The following is an 18,678-nucleotide window of genomic DNA, read 5'->3' on the forward strand; positions in this document are numbered from 1 at the left end:
TTACCTTCCCTGAGTCAGTTGTAAATAGAGTTTATGACTTCCCATACAGCTTGCACTCTCACTCCTCATTCTGTTTTTCTCCCCGTAAAATCACTTTTCTGGCCAACGTGAGGTCTTTTAAGGGCAGAAACGCAATTAGCTTTGTATTTTCCTCCAACCCGCACCAAGATCTCCTAGCCAGGCACAGTCCTTCCAAAAAAAAAAAAAAAGGCATGAGCTAGTTCAATCGTCCTTGCCGCTTTTTGCACCTCCCACCGCTAGAGGGCAATAAAACAGCAGGTGGCGCATTGGCAGTCAAAGAAGGCCGCTCCCGACGCGCACGTCTTTACGTGGACGTTGGGGGAGGAGCTGTCCCGTGCGAGGTGACTGGCGGCGGCACTGGCGGCAGCTGGATCCGTAATAGTGCGGGTCGCAGGCTAGGAGAACTTCAGAGGCGGCGGTGGCACCAGCGACGACGAAGACAGCAGTAACAGGCCCTGGGCTTGTCGTTCACCATGCCGACCGTAGAGGAGCTTTACCGCAACTATGGCATCTTAGCCGATGCCACGGAGCAAGTGGGCCAAGTGAGTTCCCTAGCGGCCTGCGGGGCCCAGCGCTCTGCGGCCTTTCGAAAGCGCTCCCCGGGCCGGCGGGGGCTACTGCTTCGCCCTCCCGCGGGCTCCCAGCCGCCCCGGCTGTATCGTCGGGGTGGGCCCCTCGCCGGGAGTGCAGACTCGGGCTTCACCAGGGAGAGCGCGGTCCCCGGGTTCCAGGCTCCTCTGCCTCCCTTGATTAGCCTTTTCTCACCGTGGCGTTTCCCAACTCAGCCTCTTCAGCCCCCCCGTCCCCGCCCCGTTCAGTCTCTTTCCAAGCCTTGTCCTCCAGATTCCACTGAAGTTTTTCTCCTTTTCGGTGGCGCTCAGTCCCTTGGAAGATTAGATTGAGAGTCCTCGAGAGGTCAAAAATGTCTTTCTCGAGGCAAAAATCTGCAATTAATTTACGAAGAGAATTTGGGAGACAGAAGTTTGTGAAATACAGAAAGGCCCTTTCGTCCAGACTTTAACGAGGGCTTATGATTTCATTATTCAGTACATTTTTTGAGCGCCTGTCATGGACCAGGCTCTGCGCCGGGCGCTGGAGGTACGAGACAGAAAAACACATGCGCTCCCAGAAAGCACCTTTAGTGAGGGAGACTAGTGATAAATAAGAAAGAGAGATGCTTCCCCCCCCCCTTCCCCCAATGAAGAGTGTCGTGAAGAAAATATAACAGGGCCGTAGGGGGGGTTGGGGGAGAGTGCAGTTTTAAATAGAGTTGTCTGGCAAGTGTTGAATTGGCTGTACGAGCCATTGCTTCTGTGTGAATTTTCAAGTACTGGAGTCCTTTGAAGTTGAGGAATTGACAAGTGGTTGTGTGTTTTCTTGGGAAAAGAACTAGGCTCTCCCCGCGGTAATCTTGACCATTGTTGTTGGAAATCCCATGCTGTATCTTTTTAGTGCCTAGAACGTCATGTGATTCTTCTGCTTACCCATCTCTTGGAGTAGTGAGTGGCAGATCCTAGAGTATGATAACATGAGCAAAGCTGTGGCTTTACCTCTCCCATCCCCTTTTCCAGACATTCAGGAAGAACCTTTCTGAGCCGAACAAAAAAAAATTTGATGTTGGGACCTTATTTTAGCTTAATCTAGAATTGTGAATATACCATTTTCAGATATCAGTTGGTTTTCCTTCCCTGCACGTTTTCATTTCAGTAGGAAATTTTGACATCATCAATGAGAAATATATACTGACAGTCAGTCTGTTGTAGATGTATGTAGGGTGTGTGTGTTAAGTTGGCTGTGAAGGAGACATTTTCTGCCGATTAAGGCAAGGTGGGAAAAACTTATGGTCACTCAGTTTGAGTTTGTTGTCCTTGTTCCTATAGAGAACTAGTAGTGAAGATAGTTTCATTCATTATGACTGAGTTGGGGGAGATTGTAGCCAATTGTTCTCCCTGAAATTGACTTCGTTGCACATCAGCAGATGGATGGATGGAATAAAAGGTACAACAGTGATTCTCAAGTCAGTTTGTATATGGTGCTCTCCCAAAGAGGTGATTCAGGAATCTTTTAGGGAAACTTTGAAACTGTATGCAGAGTGCTGTCCCATAACCCCACCCTCATTTTTTGCTGGAGTAGGATAAAGGTTGACAGCCACCTACTTACAGTATGTTAGAGCAAATAGAAGCCAAATGGGAGTTTTTATATTCTATGAATAATGGAGAGTTGCTCTCATTTCCCTCTTATATTGTCTTTAATTATAAATACCAGTTTAGATTCAGAGTTCTCTCTCAAGAGGTCAGTAGTGTTTCTCAAGGCAAAAATCCGCTTTTAATTTAGGAAGAGTGCTTAGGAGACAGAATTTTGTGAAAAACAGGAGGGACCCTTTTATGCAGACTTTCATGAGGACCCACAATTTCATTTATTCAGTATGTTTTCTTGAGTGCCTACCATGTACCAGACTGTGCTGGGCAATAAAATTTTAGCACGGTTCCCTTAGGTGATGGGAGATCAGTACCTTCATGACACTGTAATGACAATTGTCAAGCAACTAAATAAGGAAAAAAAATCTTCGGGTGATGAAAGGTTGTGATTTGCTCAGTCTCAAACAGTGAATTCTGGGAGAACTGAAGCTAGACTAAACCGTAATGCCAACTAATTCTGCTCTATTGTGTAATACTTCTTTCCTTTTAGAGAAAATTCCTAAAACTGCTCACCCCAAAAGGTGTATTAAGCTTCAAGATACTGCATGTGAATTTAATTAACAAAAGCAAGAGCCAACTTAACGGAAGGGACACCATTCACGTTTTTTTAAGGAGAGAAAAAAATATTTACATTCATAGTGTAGCACAGCCAGATTTTCATGTCACCTTGTTAAGATTTACAGTCAAGACTTTAAATTTCCTGGCGGGTACCTATCTGGACACTTCTGAAACCATATTTGAGTTTCTTAGTCTAGAACTTACTTCTAACTTTATTTTGATTTTCGCCCTTTTTAAAAGAGATGAGTACCACAGATGCTGCTCACAGAGCCACCACTGAAGGGAGTGCCCTCTCTGCTACTGTCAGTACTCCTTTTATTTTATTTTATTTTATTTTTTTAATTAGGAATATCTGCTTGCTTTTTTATATAGCCTATTGAAGAACATTTTTTTTACATTTTTATTGGAGTATAATTGCTTTAAAATGGTGTGTTAGTTTCTGCTTTATAACAGAGTGAATCAGTTATACATATACATATGTTCCCATATCTCTTTCCTCTTGCGTCTCCCTCCCTCTTACCTTCCCTATCCCACCCCTCCAGGCAGTTACAAAGCACCGAGCTGATCTCCCTGTGCTATGCGACTGCTTCCCACTAGCTATCTATTTTACGTTTGGTAATGTATATATGTCCATATATACACTACCACTCTCTCACTTTGTCCCAGCTTACCCTTCCCCCTCCCTGTGTCCTCAAGTCCATTCTCTACTACGTCTGTGTCTTTATTCACGTCTTGCCCCTAAGTTCTTCATGACCTTTTTCTTTTTTTTAGATCCCATATATATGTGTTAGCATACGGTATTTGTTTTTCTCTTTCTGACTTACTTCACTCTGTATGACAGACTCTAGGTCCATCCACCTCACTACAAATAACTCAATTTCATTTCTTTTTATGGCTGAGTAATATTCCATTGTATATATGTGCCACATCTTCTTCATCCATTCATCCGATGATAGACACTTAGGTTGTTTCCATGTGCTGGCTATTGTAAATAGAACTGCAATGAACATTTTGGTACATGACTCTTTTTGAATTATGGTTTTCTCAGGGTATATGCCCAGTAGTGGGATTGCTGGGTCATATGGTAGTTCTATTTGTAGTTTTTTAAGGAACCTCCGTACTGTTCTCCATAGTGGCTGTATCAATTTTCTCAGGGTATATGCCCAGTAGTGGGATTGCTGGGTCGTATGGTAGTTCTGTTTGTAGTTTTTTAAGGAACCTCCATACTGTTCTCCATAGTGGCTGTATCAATTTACATTCCCACCAACAGTGCAAGAGTGTTCCCTTTTCTCCACACCCTCTCCAGAATTTATTGTTCGTAGATTTTTTGATGATGGCCATTCTGACTGGTGTGACATGATATCTCATTGTAGTTTTGATTTGCATTTCTCTAATGATTAATGATGTTGAGCATTCTTTCATGTGTTCCTTGGCAATCTGTATATCTTCTTTGGAGAAATGTCTATTTAGGTCTTCTGCCCATTTTTGGATGGGGTTGTTTGTTTTTTTGATGTTGAGCTGCATGACCTGCTTGTATATTTTGGAGATTAATCCTTTGTCAGTTGCTTCATTTGCAAATATTTTCTCCCATTCTGAGGGTTGTCTTTTCGTCTTGTTTATGTTTTCCTTTGCTGTGCAAAAGCTTTTAAGTTTCATTAGGTCCCATTTGTTTATTTTTGTTTTTATTTCCATTTCTCTAGGAGGTGGGTCAAAGAGATCTTGCTGCGATTTATGTCATAGAGTGTTCTGCGTATGTTTTCCTCTAAGAGTTTTTTTTAAATTTTATTTATTTATTTATTTATTTATGGCTGTGTTGGCTCTCTGTTTCTGTGTGAGGGCTTTCTCTAGCTGCGGCAAGTGGGGGCCACTCTTCATCGCGGTGCGCAGGCCTCTCACTATCGCGGCCTCTCTTGTTGCGGAGCACAGGCTCCAGACGCACAGGCTCAGTAATTGTGGCTCACGGGGCTAGTTGCTCCGTGGCATGTGGGATCTTCCCAGACCAGGGCTCGAACCCGTGTCCCCTGCATTGGCAGGCAGATTCTCAACCACTGTGCCACCAGGGAAGCCCCCCTCTAAGAGTTTGATAGTGTCTGACCTTACATTTAGGTATTTAATCCATTTTGAGTTTATTTTTGAGTATGGTGTTAGGAAGTGTTCTAATTTCATATTTTTACACGTAGCTGTCCAGTTTTCCCAGCACCACTTATTGAAGAGGCTGTCTTTTCTCCACTGGATATTCTTGCCTCCCTTATCAAAGATAAGGTGAGCATATGTGCGTGGGTTTATCTCTGGGCTTTCTATCCTGTTCCGTTGATCTGTATTTCTGTTTTTGTGCCAGTACCATACTGTCTTGATTACTGTAGCTTTGTAGTATAGTCTGAAGTCAGGGAGCCTGATTCCTCCAGCTCCGTTTTTCTTTCTCAAGATTGATTTGGCTATTCGGGGTCTTTGTGTTTCCATACAAATTCTGAGATTTTTTGTTCTAGTTCTGTGAAAAATGCCAGTGGTAGTTTGATACGGATTGCACTGAATCTGTAGATTGCTTTGGGTAGTAGAGTCATTTTCACAATGTTGATTCTTCCAATCCAAGAACATGGTATATCTCTCCATCTGTTTGTATCATCTTAAATTTCTTTCATCAGTGTCTTATAATTTTTTTTTTTTGCATACAGGTCTTTTGTCTCCTTAAGTAGGTTTATTCTAGATATTTTATTCTTTTTCTTGCAGTGGTAAATGGGAGTGTTTTCTTAATTTCACTTTCAGATTTTTTCATCATTAGTGTATAGGAATGCAAGAGATTTCTGTGCATTAATTTTGTATTCTGCTACTTTATGAAATTCATTGATTAGATCTAGTAGTTTTCTGGTAGCATCTTTAGGATTCTGTAATGTATAGTATCATGTCATCTGCAAACAGTGACAGCTTTACTACTTCTTTTCCGATTTGGATTCGTTTTATTTCTTTTTCTTCTCTGACTTCTGTGGCTAAAACTTCCAAAACTATGTTGAATAATAGTGGTGAGAGTGGGCAACCTTGTCTTGTTCCTGATCTTAGTGGAGATGATTTCAGTTTTTCACCATTGAGGACGATGTTGGCTGTGGGTTTGTCATATATGGCCTTTATTATGTTGAGGTAAGTTCCCTCTATGCCTACTTTCTTGAGGGTTTTTATCATAAATGGGTGTTGAATTTTGTTGAAAGCTTTCTCTGCATCTATTGAGATGATCATATGATTTTTCTCCTTCAATTTTTTAATATGCTGTATCACATTGATTGATTTGCATATATTGAAGAATCCTTGCATTCCTGGGATAAACCCCACTTGAGCATGGTGTATGAACCTTTTAATGTGCTGTTGGATTCTGTTTGCCAGTATTTTGTTGATGATTTTTGCATCTATGTTCATCCATGATATTGGTCTGTAGTTTGCTTTCTTCATGTCACCTTTGTCTGGTTTTGGTATCAGGGTGACATTGGCCTCGTAGAGTGAGTTTGGGAGTGTTCCTCCCTCTGCTATATTTTGGAAGTGTTTGAGAAGGACAGGTGTTAGCTCTTCCCTAAATGTTTGATAGAATTTGCCTGTGAAGCTATCTGGTCCTGGGCTTTTGTTTGTTGGAAGATTTTTAATCACAGTTTCAATTTTAGTGCTTGTGATTGGTCTGTTCATATTTTCTATTTCTTCCTGGTTCAGTCTCGGAAGGTTGTGCATTTCTAAGAATTTGTCCATTTCATCCATGTTGTCCATTTTGTTGGCATATAGTTGCTTGTATTAATCTCTCATGATCCTTTGTATTTCTGCAGTGTCAGTTGTTACTTCTCCTTTTTCATTTGTAATTCTGTTGATTTGAGTCTTCTCCCTTTTTTTCTTGATGAGTCTGGCTAACGGTTTATCAATTTTGTTTATCTTCTCAAAGAACCAGCTTTTAGTTTTATTGATGTTTGCTATCGTTTCCTTCATTTCTTTTTCATTTATTTCTGATCTGATCTTTATGATTTCTTTTCTTCTGGTAACTTCGGGGCTTTTTTGTTCTTTCTTTACTTGCTTTAGGTGTAAGGTTAAGTTGTTTATTTGAGATGTTTGTTGTTTCTTGAGGTAGGATTGTATTGCTCTAAACTTCCCTTCTAGAACTGCTTTTGCTGCATCCCATGGATTTTGGGTCGTTGTGTTTTCATTGTCATTTGTTTCTAGGTATTTTTTATTTCCTCTTTGATTTCTTCAGTGGTCTCTTGGTTATTAACTAGTGTATTGTTTAGCCTCCATGTGTTTGTATTTTTTTACAGGTTTTTTCCTGTAATTTGTATCTAGTCTCATAGCGTTGTGGTCGGAAAAGATACTTGATACGATTTCAATTTTCTTAAATTTACCAAGGCTTGATTTGTGACCCAAGATATGATCTATCCTGGAGAATGTTCCATGAGCACTTGAGAAGAAAGTGTATTCTGTTCCTTTTGGATAGAATGTCCTATAAGTATCAATTAAGTCCATCTTGTTTAATGCATCATTTGAAGCTTGTGTTTCCTTATTTATTTTCATTTTGGGTCTGTCCATTGTTGAAAGTGGGGTGTAAAAGTCCCCTACTATTGTTGTGTTACTGTCGATTTCCCCTTTTATGGCTGTTAGTATTTGCCTTATGTATTGAGATGCTCCTGTGTTGGGTGCATAAATATTTACAACTGTTATATCTTCTTCTTGGATTGATCCTTTGATCATTATATAGTGTCCTTCTTTGTCTCTTGTAATAGTCTTTGTTTTAAAGTCTATTTTGTCTGATATGAGAATTGCTACTCCAGCTTTCTTTTGATTTCCATTTGCATGGAATATCTTTTTCCATCCCCTCATTTTCAGTCAGTGTGTGTCCCTAGGTCTGAAGTGGGTCTCTTGTAGACAGCATATAGACAGGTCTTGTTTTTGTATCCATTCAGGCAGTCTGTATCTTTTGGTTGGAGCGTTTAATCCATTTACATTTAAGGTAATTATCAATATGTATGTTCCTATTACCATATTCTTAATTGTTTTGGGTTTGTTATTGTAAGTCTTTTCCTTCTCTTGTGTTTCTTGCCTATAGAAATTCCTTTAGCATTTGTTGTAGAGCTGGTTTGGTGGTGCTGAATTCTCTTAGCTTTTGGTTGTCTGTAGAAGTTTTAATTTCTCTGTCAAATCTGAATGAGATCCTTGCTGGGTAGAGTAATCTTGGTTGTAGGTTTTTCCCCTTCATCACTTTAAATATGTCCTGCCACTTCCTTTTGGCTTGGAGAGTTTATGCTGAAAGATCAGCTGTTAACCTTATGGGGATTCCCTTGTATGTTATTTGTTGTTTTTCCCTTGCTGCTTTTAATATTTTTTCTTTGTATTTAATTTTTGATAGTTTGATTAGTATGTGTCTTGGCGTGTTTCTCCTTGGATTTATCCTGTATGGGACTTTCTGTGCTTCCTGGACTTCTCCTTGGATTTATCCTGTATGGGACTTTCTGTGCTTCCTCTGCTTCCTGGACTCCTTAACTATTTCCTTTCCTATATTAGGGAAGTTTTCAACTATAATCTCTTCAAATATTTTCTCAGTTTCTTTGCTCATGTCTTCTTCTTCTGGGACCCCTATAATTCGAATGTTGGTGCGTTTAATGTTCTCCCAGAGTTCTCTGAGACTGTCCTCAATTCTTTTCATTTTTTTTTCTTTATTCTGCTCTGCAGTCGTTATTTCCAGTATTTTATCTTCCAGTCACTTATCCGTTCTTCTGCCTCAGTTATTCTGCTATTGATCCCTTCGAGAGCATTTTTAATTTCATTTATTGTGTTGTTCATCACTGTTTGTTTGCTCTTTAGTTCTTCTAGTTCCCTGTTAAACACTTCTTGTATTTTCCCCATTCTATTTCCAAGGTTTTGGATCACCTTTACTATCATTATTCTGAATCCTTTTCCAGGCATACTATTTCCTCTTCATTTGTTTGTTCTGGTGGGTTCTTTCCTTGCTCCTTCATCTGCTGTGTGTTTCCTCTCTTCTCATTTTGCTTAACTTTCTGTGTTTGGGGGTCTCCTTTGCACAGACTGCAGGTTCATAGTTCCCGTTGTTTTTGGTGTCTGCCCCCAGTGGCTAAGGTTGGTTCAGTGGGTTGTGTGTGCTTTCTGGTGGAGGGGATTCGTGCCTGTGTTCTGGTGCATGAGGCTGGATCTTGTTTTTCTGGTGGGCTGGTCCATGTCTGGTGTGTGTTTTGGGTTGTCTGTGGCCTTATTATTTTAGGCAGCCTCTCTGCTAATGGATGGGGTTGTGTTCCTGTCTTGCTAGTTGTTTGGCATAGCATGTCCAGCACTGGAGCTTTCTGGTCGTTGAGTGGAGCTGGGTCTTGGCATTGAGATGGAGATCTCTGGGAGATTTTCGCCATTTGATATTACGTGGAGCTGGGGGGTCTCTTGTGGACCAATGTCCTAAACTTGGCTGTCCCACCTCAGAGGCACAGCCCTAACACCTGGCTGGAGCACCAAGAGCCTGTCATCCACACGGCTCAGAATAAAAGGGAGAAAAAAGAAAGAAGAAGATAAGATAAAATAAAATAATTAAAATATAAAATAATTATTAAAAAAGATTTTTTAAGTAATTTAAAAAAAAAGAAAGAAAGAAGAGAGCAACCAAGCCAAAAAACAAATTCAGCAATGATAAGCACTAAAAAGTATACTAAAAAAAAGCACAAAAAATGGACAGACAGAACCCTAGGATAAATGGTAAAAGCAAAGCTATACAGACAAAATCACACACAGAAGCATACACATACACAGTCACAAAAAAAGAAAAAGGGAAAAAAATATATATATTGTTGCTTCCAAAGTCCACTTCCTCAATTTGGGATGATTCGTTGTCTATTCAGGTATTCCACAGATGCAGGGTACATCAAGTTGACTGTGGAAATTTAATCCGCTGCTCCTGAGGCTGCTGGGAGACATTTCCCTTTCTCTTCTTTGTTTTCACAGCTCCTGGGGTTCAGCTTTGAATTTGCCCCTGCCTCTGCGTGTAGGTCACCTGAGGGCGTCTGTTCTCGCCCAGACAGGATGGGGTTAAAGGACCAGCTGATTCGGGGGCTCGGGCTCACTCGGGCTGGGAGGAGGGAGGGGTACAGAGTTCGGGATGAGCCTGCGGCGGCAGAGGCCAGTGTGTTCCATCAGTCTTAGGTTCGCCATGTGTTCTCCCAGGGAAGTTGTCCCTGGATCACGGGACCCCTGGCAGTGGTGGGCTGCACAGGCTCCCGGAAGAGGGGTGTGGATAGTGACCTGTGCTCGCACACAGGCTTCTTGGTGGCAGCAGCAGCAGCCTTAGCGTCTCATGCCCGTCTGTGGGGTCCACGCTGTTAGACGCGGCTCGCGCGCCCATCTCTGGAGCTCCGTTCAGCTGTGCTCTTAATCCCCTCACCTCGCGCACCAGGAAACAAAGAGGCAAGAAGAACTCTCTTGCCCCTTCGGCAGCTCCAGACTTTTCCCCCGGACTCCCTCCCAGCTAGCCGTGGTGCATTAGCCCCCTTCAGGCTGTGATCACGCCGCCAACCCCAGTCCTCTCCCTGCATCCGACCGAAGCCCAAGCCTCAGCTCGCAGCCACGCCCGCCCCGGCGGGTGAGCAGACAAGCCTCTCGGGCTGGTGAGTGCCGGTCGGCACCGATCCTCTGTGCGGGAATCTCTCCACTTTGCCCTCCACACCCCTGTGGATGCGCTCTCCTCCGCGGCTCTGAAGCTCCCCCACTCCGCCACCCGCAGTCTCCGACCGCGAAGGGGCTCCTAGTGTGTGGAAACCTTTCCTCCTTCACAGCTCCCTCCCACTGGTGCGGGTCCCGTCCCTATTCTTTTGGGTCTGTTTTTCCTTTTTTCTTTTGCCCTACCCAGGTACGTGGGGAGTTTCTTGCCTTTTCAAGGTCTGAGGTCTTCTGCCAGCATTCAGTAGGTGTTCTGTAGGAGTTGTTCCACATGTAGATGTATTTCTGATGTATTTATGGGGGGGGGGGAAGGTGATCTCCACGTCTTACTCTTCTGCCATCTTGAAGCTCCTCCTTCCTCCTGTGTTCTCTTATACAGGAGTATATTGGCTCCTAAGTGTGGAAGAGTGTAAGCTTTACTGACTTATATTTCATGAAATAGCATTCTTTTGGTACTTTTTTTTGGTATGCTTAAGCTAAAATCACAGACCAACCAAGTTCATAATCACTCAAAAATAATGTAGAAGTGTTAACAGTTTAACACTTACATTAAATTCAAACTAAGTTTATTAATTGAGTCTGAGGAAGGAAGTAGTATAGCTTAGCTTACCCATTTTCTTTTTATGTCATACTTGAGAAATTTGTTGAAACTACATCCTGTCTTCTCTTTCTTCTCATCCCCTCTTCTTCTGCTTTATTTCATGAAGGCTGCATCCTGGACCCAAACGTCGCTTACCCGGCACGTCAGTGACCACTTATGCATATCAGTTGTGATTTGACAATCATAATTGCAAGGTTTTTCTTTTAGAATGTGTCTGCTGAATGTGGATCAAATTGTAACTGACTTTTTTACTTGAAAATATCTTAGAGATTGCTCTAGAGTTTTCTCCTTTAATTAGAAATTAAAATCACACATAAATACACAGCTTTAGAAATCCATTAAAAGTATTTACAATTAAAGTTTCTTGGGCTTCCCTGGTGGCGCAGTGGTTGAGAGTCCGCCTGCTGATGCAGGCGACATGGGCTCGTGCCCCGGTCTGGGAAGATCCCACATGGTGCGGAGCGGCTGGGCCCGTGAGCCATGGCCACTGAGCCTGTGCATCCGGAGCCTGTGCTCCGCAATGGGAGAGGCCACAACAGTGAGAGGCCCGCGTACCACAAAAAAAGAAAAACAACAAAAAAAGCTTCTAATTAGGATCATTAATTTATCCAGCTAAAATATAAATACAACTGTTGGGAAAGCAAAGATACACAGTGCTGTGTAGTATTTGAAACATTTTATTATGGTTACATTCCTACTTGTTACTAAATCACTATGATCACTGCAAATATCACTTATATCTGGTTTCCTACTTTGAAAAGCAGAAATAGTAATTACTTTAAGGAGATTTCTGTTAAAAAGTCCTGTCCCTGTACTACAGTTAAAGGACATAATTCAAAAAGCTGGCAAGGAAGAATATAATTTTATTTTGCATTTCATAAAGGATAATTAGTTGAAGTCTATTGTAATGTCTGTGAAATTATTTGATAGAACTGATGCCTATTAATGATAAAAACTTTGATTTCTATTATGACTATGTTAAAATGTCTTAACTTTCCAAAGGTCTTGCTGTTTAATATACTACATTTCAATTTATATGCTTGTGTGGAGACTGTATTTAGGACTCAAATTTTACCTTTGACAATCCTCCATCTGGCAAGCTTTTCTTTCTCTCCTCCTTTGTTAATTAAGATCTCAGGACACTAATTTGAAAGATTCCAATTAAAGAAGCTTGGTATTAGGCACAGATCTTGACTTAAAAGGCTATCAGAACCACGTTCAGGTCCTGGATCTGCTACTTAACTAACTATATGTGGTTCTGGACAAATTATTTCACTTCTCTAAGACTTGGTTTTCTCATCTGAAAAACAAGCATAGTAACACCTAATTCAGGATTATTGTGAGGCACGTACAGAAGGCATTCCACAGTTCCATGTAGGCTTTCAGTAAGTGTTACTAATAATCCCTTTTTATTCTATTCCACATTTTTTTCCCTTGGTAGGGGGATGGTTGTTTTAAGCAGGGATCCTTCATTTAATTTTAGACAGTGAATTTTAGACAATTCAAAGGGGTTTATAAGTAAAGTCTGAAGTTTGAGTTACAGAAAATTGGATTGTGATACTCTGCAAAAACTAAGGATGTCAGACTGCTCAATACTTCAGTTTTATGAAGTCTGCTAGAAGCTATGAAGCAAGCCACAGGAGTGTACATTGGTAGAGAAGTCAGCCATGATTTTTTTGAACCTTTGCACTAAAAAGTGTATAATACACTTTTTAAAATATAAACTTATTTATTTTTGGCTGCGTTGTGTCTTCATTGCTGCGTGTGGGCTTTCTCTAGTTGCGGCAGGTGGGGGCTACTCTTCGTTGTGGTGCGTGGGCTTCTCATTGCCGTGGCTTCTCTTGTTGCAGAGCATGGGCTCTACGCGCACAGGCTTCAGTAGTTGTGGCTTGTGGGCTCAGTAGTTGTGCCTTGTGGGCTCTAGAGCGCAGACTAAGTAGTTGTGGCGCACAGGCTTAGTTGCTCCGAGGCATGTGGGATCTTCCCGGCCCAGGGCTTGAACCCATGTCCCCTGCATTGGCAGGTGGATTCTTAACCAATGCGCCACCAGGGAAGCCCAAAAGTGTATAATACACTTTTGAAGTAGTAACTCCTGAAGACTGATTTTGTGTCTGCATTTCATAAGGAAGCTAACCTTATTCACAGAAATTTCTGTTATTTAGGGGGTGGTATTAATGTTTAAGATAGTAGAAGGAGTTGTCATTAATCGGTTTGATGGAATTTGTTTATTAGAAATAATTTTTAGAATTTGTTTTTTTAGATAGGTTGGCAATATATGAACTTTTAAAGTAATCTAGTAATTATGCAGATTATATTAAAATGTGTACCTTTAGAAGATCTAATTGTGATCATAGCCTTTTGATACATGGAGCACTTTATTTCTGATTTTTTTTTTAAATAATGTCCTTGGGACTTCCCTGGTGGTCCAGTGGTCAAGGCTTTGAGCTTCCACTGCAGGGGGCACGGGTTCGATCCCTGGTTGGGGAACTAAGATCTTGCATGCCGTGTAGGGTGGCCAAAAATAATGATAATAATGTCCTTAATTGAGATCCCACTGAACCTAAATAACTTTTCATCATGCGATATATTTTTTCACTTAACACAGTATATTGTCCATGAGAAGAATTATCACAAAACTAAATTTGTGGTAATTCTCTAATCCATTTTCTGTTCTTTAGTTTTCCGCTCTTGATGGCATAAAGCAAGCTCACTTATCTAAAGCATTTAGAGAATTTCTTTATACAGAGTAAATACATATTTGGTATTTGTATTATGTTTAAGGTTTTCCAGGAATTAAAAGTATTGTGTAGCTGTGATATTTATTACTTTGTTTGCCAGCTTGATCCATTTAATAAAAGGACTGGTTTGGAGGCAAGTGTGTAGGGGGGATTGGGAACTTGTTGATTCTTCACATTATGAGTATCTGAGGGACAGCACTTCTGAAATTTTTTTTAAAGGAAACAAATGAGCTTTGAATGTATTATTTTAATGAAAAGTTAAATATGTGATATTAGCATCTATCTTCATCGAAATTGGTTGGCCATATAGAATGAATTACTGTTTTTATATCCTAAAATGTGAGGCAAAATAAAGCTTCCTAACCTTCCTCGTATTGCTTAATTTCAAGAGTGTATTCTCTCTACCTTCTGCAAGGTGGTAATTGGAAACATAAATATATTTAAGTAAATGTAACACAATTCTTTGAGAATTCTATTATATTCATTACAAATTTTTAAAGCATGATACAATCACAAGGCTAGGGTCAGTAATCAATAGAATAAAGAAGTGTTGGTACATAACAAACTTACTTGCTTTTTCCACTTAATACTAGAGTCATTCTTCTCCTTTCCCAACTCACAAATAATAACATGGGGGACAGGGAGCAGATAGTAGGAAGGTAGCTGTCAAATTTAAGCAGTAAAACTCCAAAAATAAGCCCATTTCTTAGCCTATGTAAAATTTAACTAATTTAAAGGAGACTCAAAGAAGTTTGTTTAGCTTCCCATCCTTCAAAATTGTGTTTCTTTTCTACTTCATTCTTTCTTTCAGCATAAAGATGCTTATCAAGTGATATTGGATGGTGTCAAAGGTGGTACCAAGGAAAAAAGATTAGCAGCTCAGTTTATTCCAAAATTCTTTAAGCATTTTCCAGAATTGGCTGATTCTGCTATCAATGCACAGTTAGACCTCTGTGAGGATGAAGACGTATCAGTAAGTTTACGTTTGACACTTTTCAACAAGTTTCAGACGTTGCTTTTGCCATTTTCAGATATTTTCTGCGTGTACCTAATATAACTGAAGTACCAATCATATCAGTGAACAATAAAATACTGCAGTGTGGCCTGGTGTGACAACATACCAAGGCTTAAACCTACATGTAAGAAAATATATTAGTTCTTTCAACTGTGAAAAATCTGTAGAATCACATAATACTTTGTTTTGCTTATTTGTTATCCACTGTTGAAAATGGTTGTGGCTCACATCTTTTCCTTAGATTATTACGCATTGTGCATATGAAATCAGACTAGTGTTAGTCTGTAGTCAATTTATGCTTGCTTGGATATTTAAAATAATAATAGTATTGCAGCATAAAATATAGTTTTAACACCCCTAAATATTTTGCATAGCAGAAAAATAATTTACCTGTGAAAAAATTGTATGTGATTACTAGACTAAAAAGAAATAGTTTTTGCTTGGAACAGAATTAACCATTAGCATTTCTGGCTGCTGATACAGGTTCCTAAGAATTTTCAACTATTAGCCCCTGGCTTTTCAAATGAAATCATTGAATCATGATTTCATGCATAATTTGTTAGATTTAACTCCCTTGCACTTTTATGTTAAACTAGATAAGCCACGATCGCATATTTGGAATGAAGTTCACAGAATGTATTCACAAATGTATTAAGTATTAAGTAGTACTGAAAGTTCTAAAGTAAATAGTTATTAGATATGACATTGACACTGTAGCCATTCTTGAGGGATACAGTATTACGTACCCACAGGTAGTAAAAACCCAACAGTTGTGTATAATCAGCATATAAACTGTTGTTTATAATCTCAAATCTGCCTACTCCAGATAATTGTATTTAATGTCCCTTTCCACCACATTTTGTTTTAGTATTCTGTGAAGCTTTGAATATTAAATTGGAGTAAATTATTTCTAAAACTGCTAAAAATCTCATATTTTTGCGACTCATATGCCCCTATATGGTTTGTCTGTGGTTTTTGTTTTCTTTAAAGGTTGAGGTTGTTTTTATTTATGATAGTATTTGGTTAATTTTTTGTTTGAAATTATGTTCAGATTCGACGGCAAGCAATTAAAGAGCTGCCTCAATTTGCCACTGGAGAAAATCTTCCCCGAGTGGCAGATATATTAACCCAACTTTTGCAGACAGGTAAGGAATTTTATTAATACTCTTTTATCTAAATATAAATTCTCTCTGAAATAATGACTCTGTTTTTCTTAGCTTTTTTTTTTTTTTTTCTGAAGGTGCTACCTCTGATAGAAATTTAAATTCTCTTTTTTATTCAGTAGTTTGAAGCTTACTGACTTGTGATTATCTAATTTCTGGTTTTGTTTTGAATTCTGTTTATAAAGGTATAATGACTGGATTCTTTGGGGAATTTTTATTCACCACCATCCCCCCCCGCCCCCTAATTTCGTGTAGTTTCTCAATTGTACCATCTTAACATAAGAACTTTACAGGTACACTAGATCAGGTTCTCTACCCTTACAAGAAAGATGTATTTTCTTGGTACTTGAGAGAAATGCTTAGTTATATGTCTCCTCTCAATGTAATCTGTGAGAAACTATGTTGAGTCTTAAGTTTGAAAATGAAGCAGATGATATTTTTCATTTATTTCATACATTGTACCACTTTTTTTCTATCCAGATGACTCTGCAGAATTTAACTTAGTGAACAATGCCCTATTAAGTATATTTAAGATGGATGCAAAAGGTAAGGCCACTTCTTGTTCTGAATTGTGTTTGATGTCCTAAAAAATTGGGGAGTTTGGTAGTACTCATTAAGGATAAAGTCTGGGATTCACCCAGACGTCTGTTTCATAAAAATTCTAAGTACTCTCCAAAAAAACCTTAGCTCAAGATGTTTGTGACTCGAAAAACCAGCAGAAATAATTGCAAAAACAGATCAAACTTTTCCCTTAGAAGTCTGTTGGAAAAACTCCCTTTGCCACTTTAAAGAAATTCTTCCAAAATACCTGAGTTTATTTATTATTAATAGTGATAGAAAAGGAAAGTCATGCTCAAGCTGATTCTGAATCCGTGAACAAAGCATATGGTCACTCTTATGGTTGGGGCTTTAGAAATTTCAGACAGTTTAACCAGTATCAGTGATATTCAGGAAGTTTATTAATTCACTTGAAAAGAAATACTGTAATTCAAATTAACTTGAAAAATTTCATTCCTATATAGAATTGACTTGCTACATGCAACTGTTTTGTTCTGCAGGGACTTTAGGTGGCTTGTTCAGCCAAATTCTTCAAGGAGAGGACATTGTTAGAGAAAGAGCAATTAAATTCCTTTCTACAAAACTTAAGACTTTACCGGATGAAGTCTTAACAAAGGAAGTAGAGGAACTTATACTAACTGAATCCAAGAAGGTAAGCTTCGGTTATCTTTTAGTGAACTTCTCTAATGCGCAAGAACATATTTGAAATTAGCCGTATTCATCAGTGCTGTATGTAGCTTGTGTATAAGGTGATATATCCCATAAGAACCACCGTAGAACTTCAAGATTTTCTTATGTTGTGCTTTGCACTTTGGTCACTTGTAGTGATGAATCAATGTGTTAATTTAAAGGGTTTGATCACATTTAAATCCTTTGTGGTGTTATCCTTAAAATTTATGCATTCATCAGGAAGGAATCATTTCCTTCAGGAATTTTTACCTAATTCCCGCCCTTCCTCCCTGATTTTAGGATATTCTCCCATAGTATTCTGGATCATTTCAGAATGAAACTGAAGTCACCTTGAAATGACCTGTTGTTTCATCCTATCCCATGACCCTATAAGCTCTAGAGACCATGCTTATTTGTGCTCCCAGCGCTGGCATAGTTACAGTTGCTAAGATTTGAAAGGTGCGTCACAATTAACTTTTCATTCATACAGTGCCAACGTTTGGGAATAATTTATTTTTATGTGTTGAGGAAAATTCAAAATTTTCTCTAATAGCACCGCTCACTTGCTTATTGATAAGATTTCTTTAGTGAGAGAGAAAGGAGCAGCATATTTCACCTATGTCCCAGCTAGTTATCTGGTGGGATACGTCATGATTGCTTGCTCCTTTGGTCAGTGAACAGAAAGGCTTAGACCTACTGATATGGAGCGCTTAAAATTTGCATGGTCTCCTGTTTTGTATACAATTACCATATTAATGTGAATGAGGCTGCTTTTAAATATAGGGAACTGAGTCTGATTTAACAGTTTATTGCCACATTTTCTCCATCTTTTTTTGGCTATCACCCCCTGAAGAGCCTTTTTAGATATTTTTTCCCTTAGCCACTATCCCATGAAACTTTAATACCACAGATATACTGTATATCTGTTTATGTACTGTATGTATATCTGTGCTTTATATGTAAAAGAAGAGTAAAATTTTCCAAGAACCAAATTTTGTTCCATTGGAAACAGTGTAGCGCACCATTGAAAATGCGTGGCTTATTCTGAAGCTAACTTGACTGAAGCCTGAAGTTGTCCTCTCTTCAGTATTTCAGGAACATTAGCAGCAAACTGACTTTGCAAAACAAATATGCTGTGCTGTTTCAGTATTGATGTTTCTTTCCCATTCAAATGATAAAGATACTAATAACTGTTCTGAATCGTCTCTTTCCAGGTCCTAGAAGACGTGACTGGTGAGGAATTTGTCCTGTTTATGAAGATACTATCTGGGTTAAAAAGCTTACAGACAGTGAGTGGAAGGCAACAACTGGTAGAGTTGGTGGCTGAACAGGCTGATCTGGAACAAACCTTCAACCCCTCGGATCCTGACTGTGTGGACAGGCTTTTACAGTGCACTCGGCAGGCGGTACCCCTCTTCTCTGTGAGCTCTTTGTTTTATATACCTGGTATTTTGATTACTCTGTTAGCTTAAAATTCTATAGATAC

At 39.5% G+C, this 18,678-nt stretch overlaps 1 protein-coding gene across 2 annotated transcripts in view; it reads left to right on the top strand.

Moving 5' to 3' along the window:
• The first annotated feature begins 353 nt into the window (after positions 1-353).
• Positions 354-18,678, top strand: part of API5 (apoptosis inhibitor 5) — a 37,090-nt gene continuing 18,765 nt past the window's right edge. For both annotated transcript variants that reach the window (XM_019948331.3, XM_019948332.3), the window contains exons 1-6: positions 354-563; positions 14,599-14,760; positions 15,854-15,947; positions 16,446-16,511; positions 17,024-17,175; positions 18,407-18,613. In XM_019948331.3, the coding sequence (XP_019803890.1) occupies positions 495-563; positions 14,599-14,760; positions 15,854-15,947; positions 16,446-16,511; positions 17,024-17,175; positions 18,407-18,613 (750 nt within the window). In that variant the 5' untranslated portion in view covers positions 354-494. The remainder of the gene's footprint in view (positions 564-14,598; positions 14,761-15,853; positions 15,948-16,445; positions 16,512-17,023; positions 17,176-18,406; positions 18,614-18,678) is intronic.

This window comes from Tursiops truncatus, chromosome 8, assembly GCF_011762595.2.
Source record: "Tursiops truncatus isolate mTurTru1 chromosome 8, mTurTru1.mat.Y, whole genome shotgun sequence".
In the NCBI taxonomy this organism is placed as follows: domain Eukaryota; kingdom Metazoa; phylum Chordata; class Mammalia; order Artiodactyla; family Delphinidae; genus Tursiops; species Tursiops truncatus.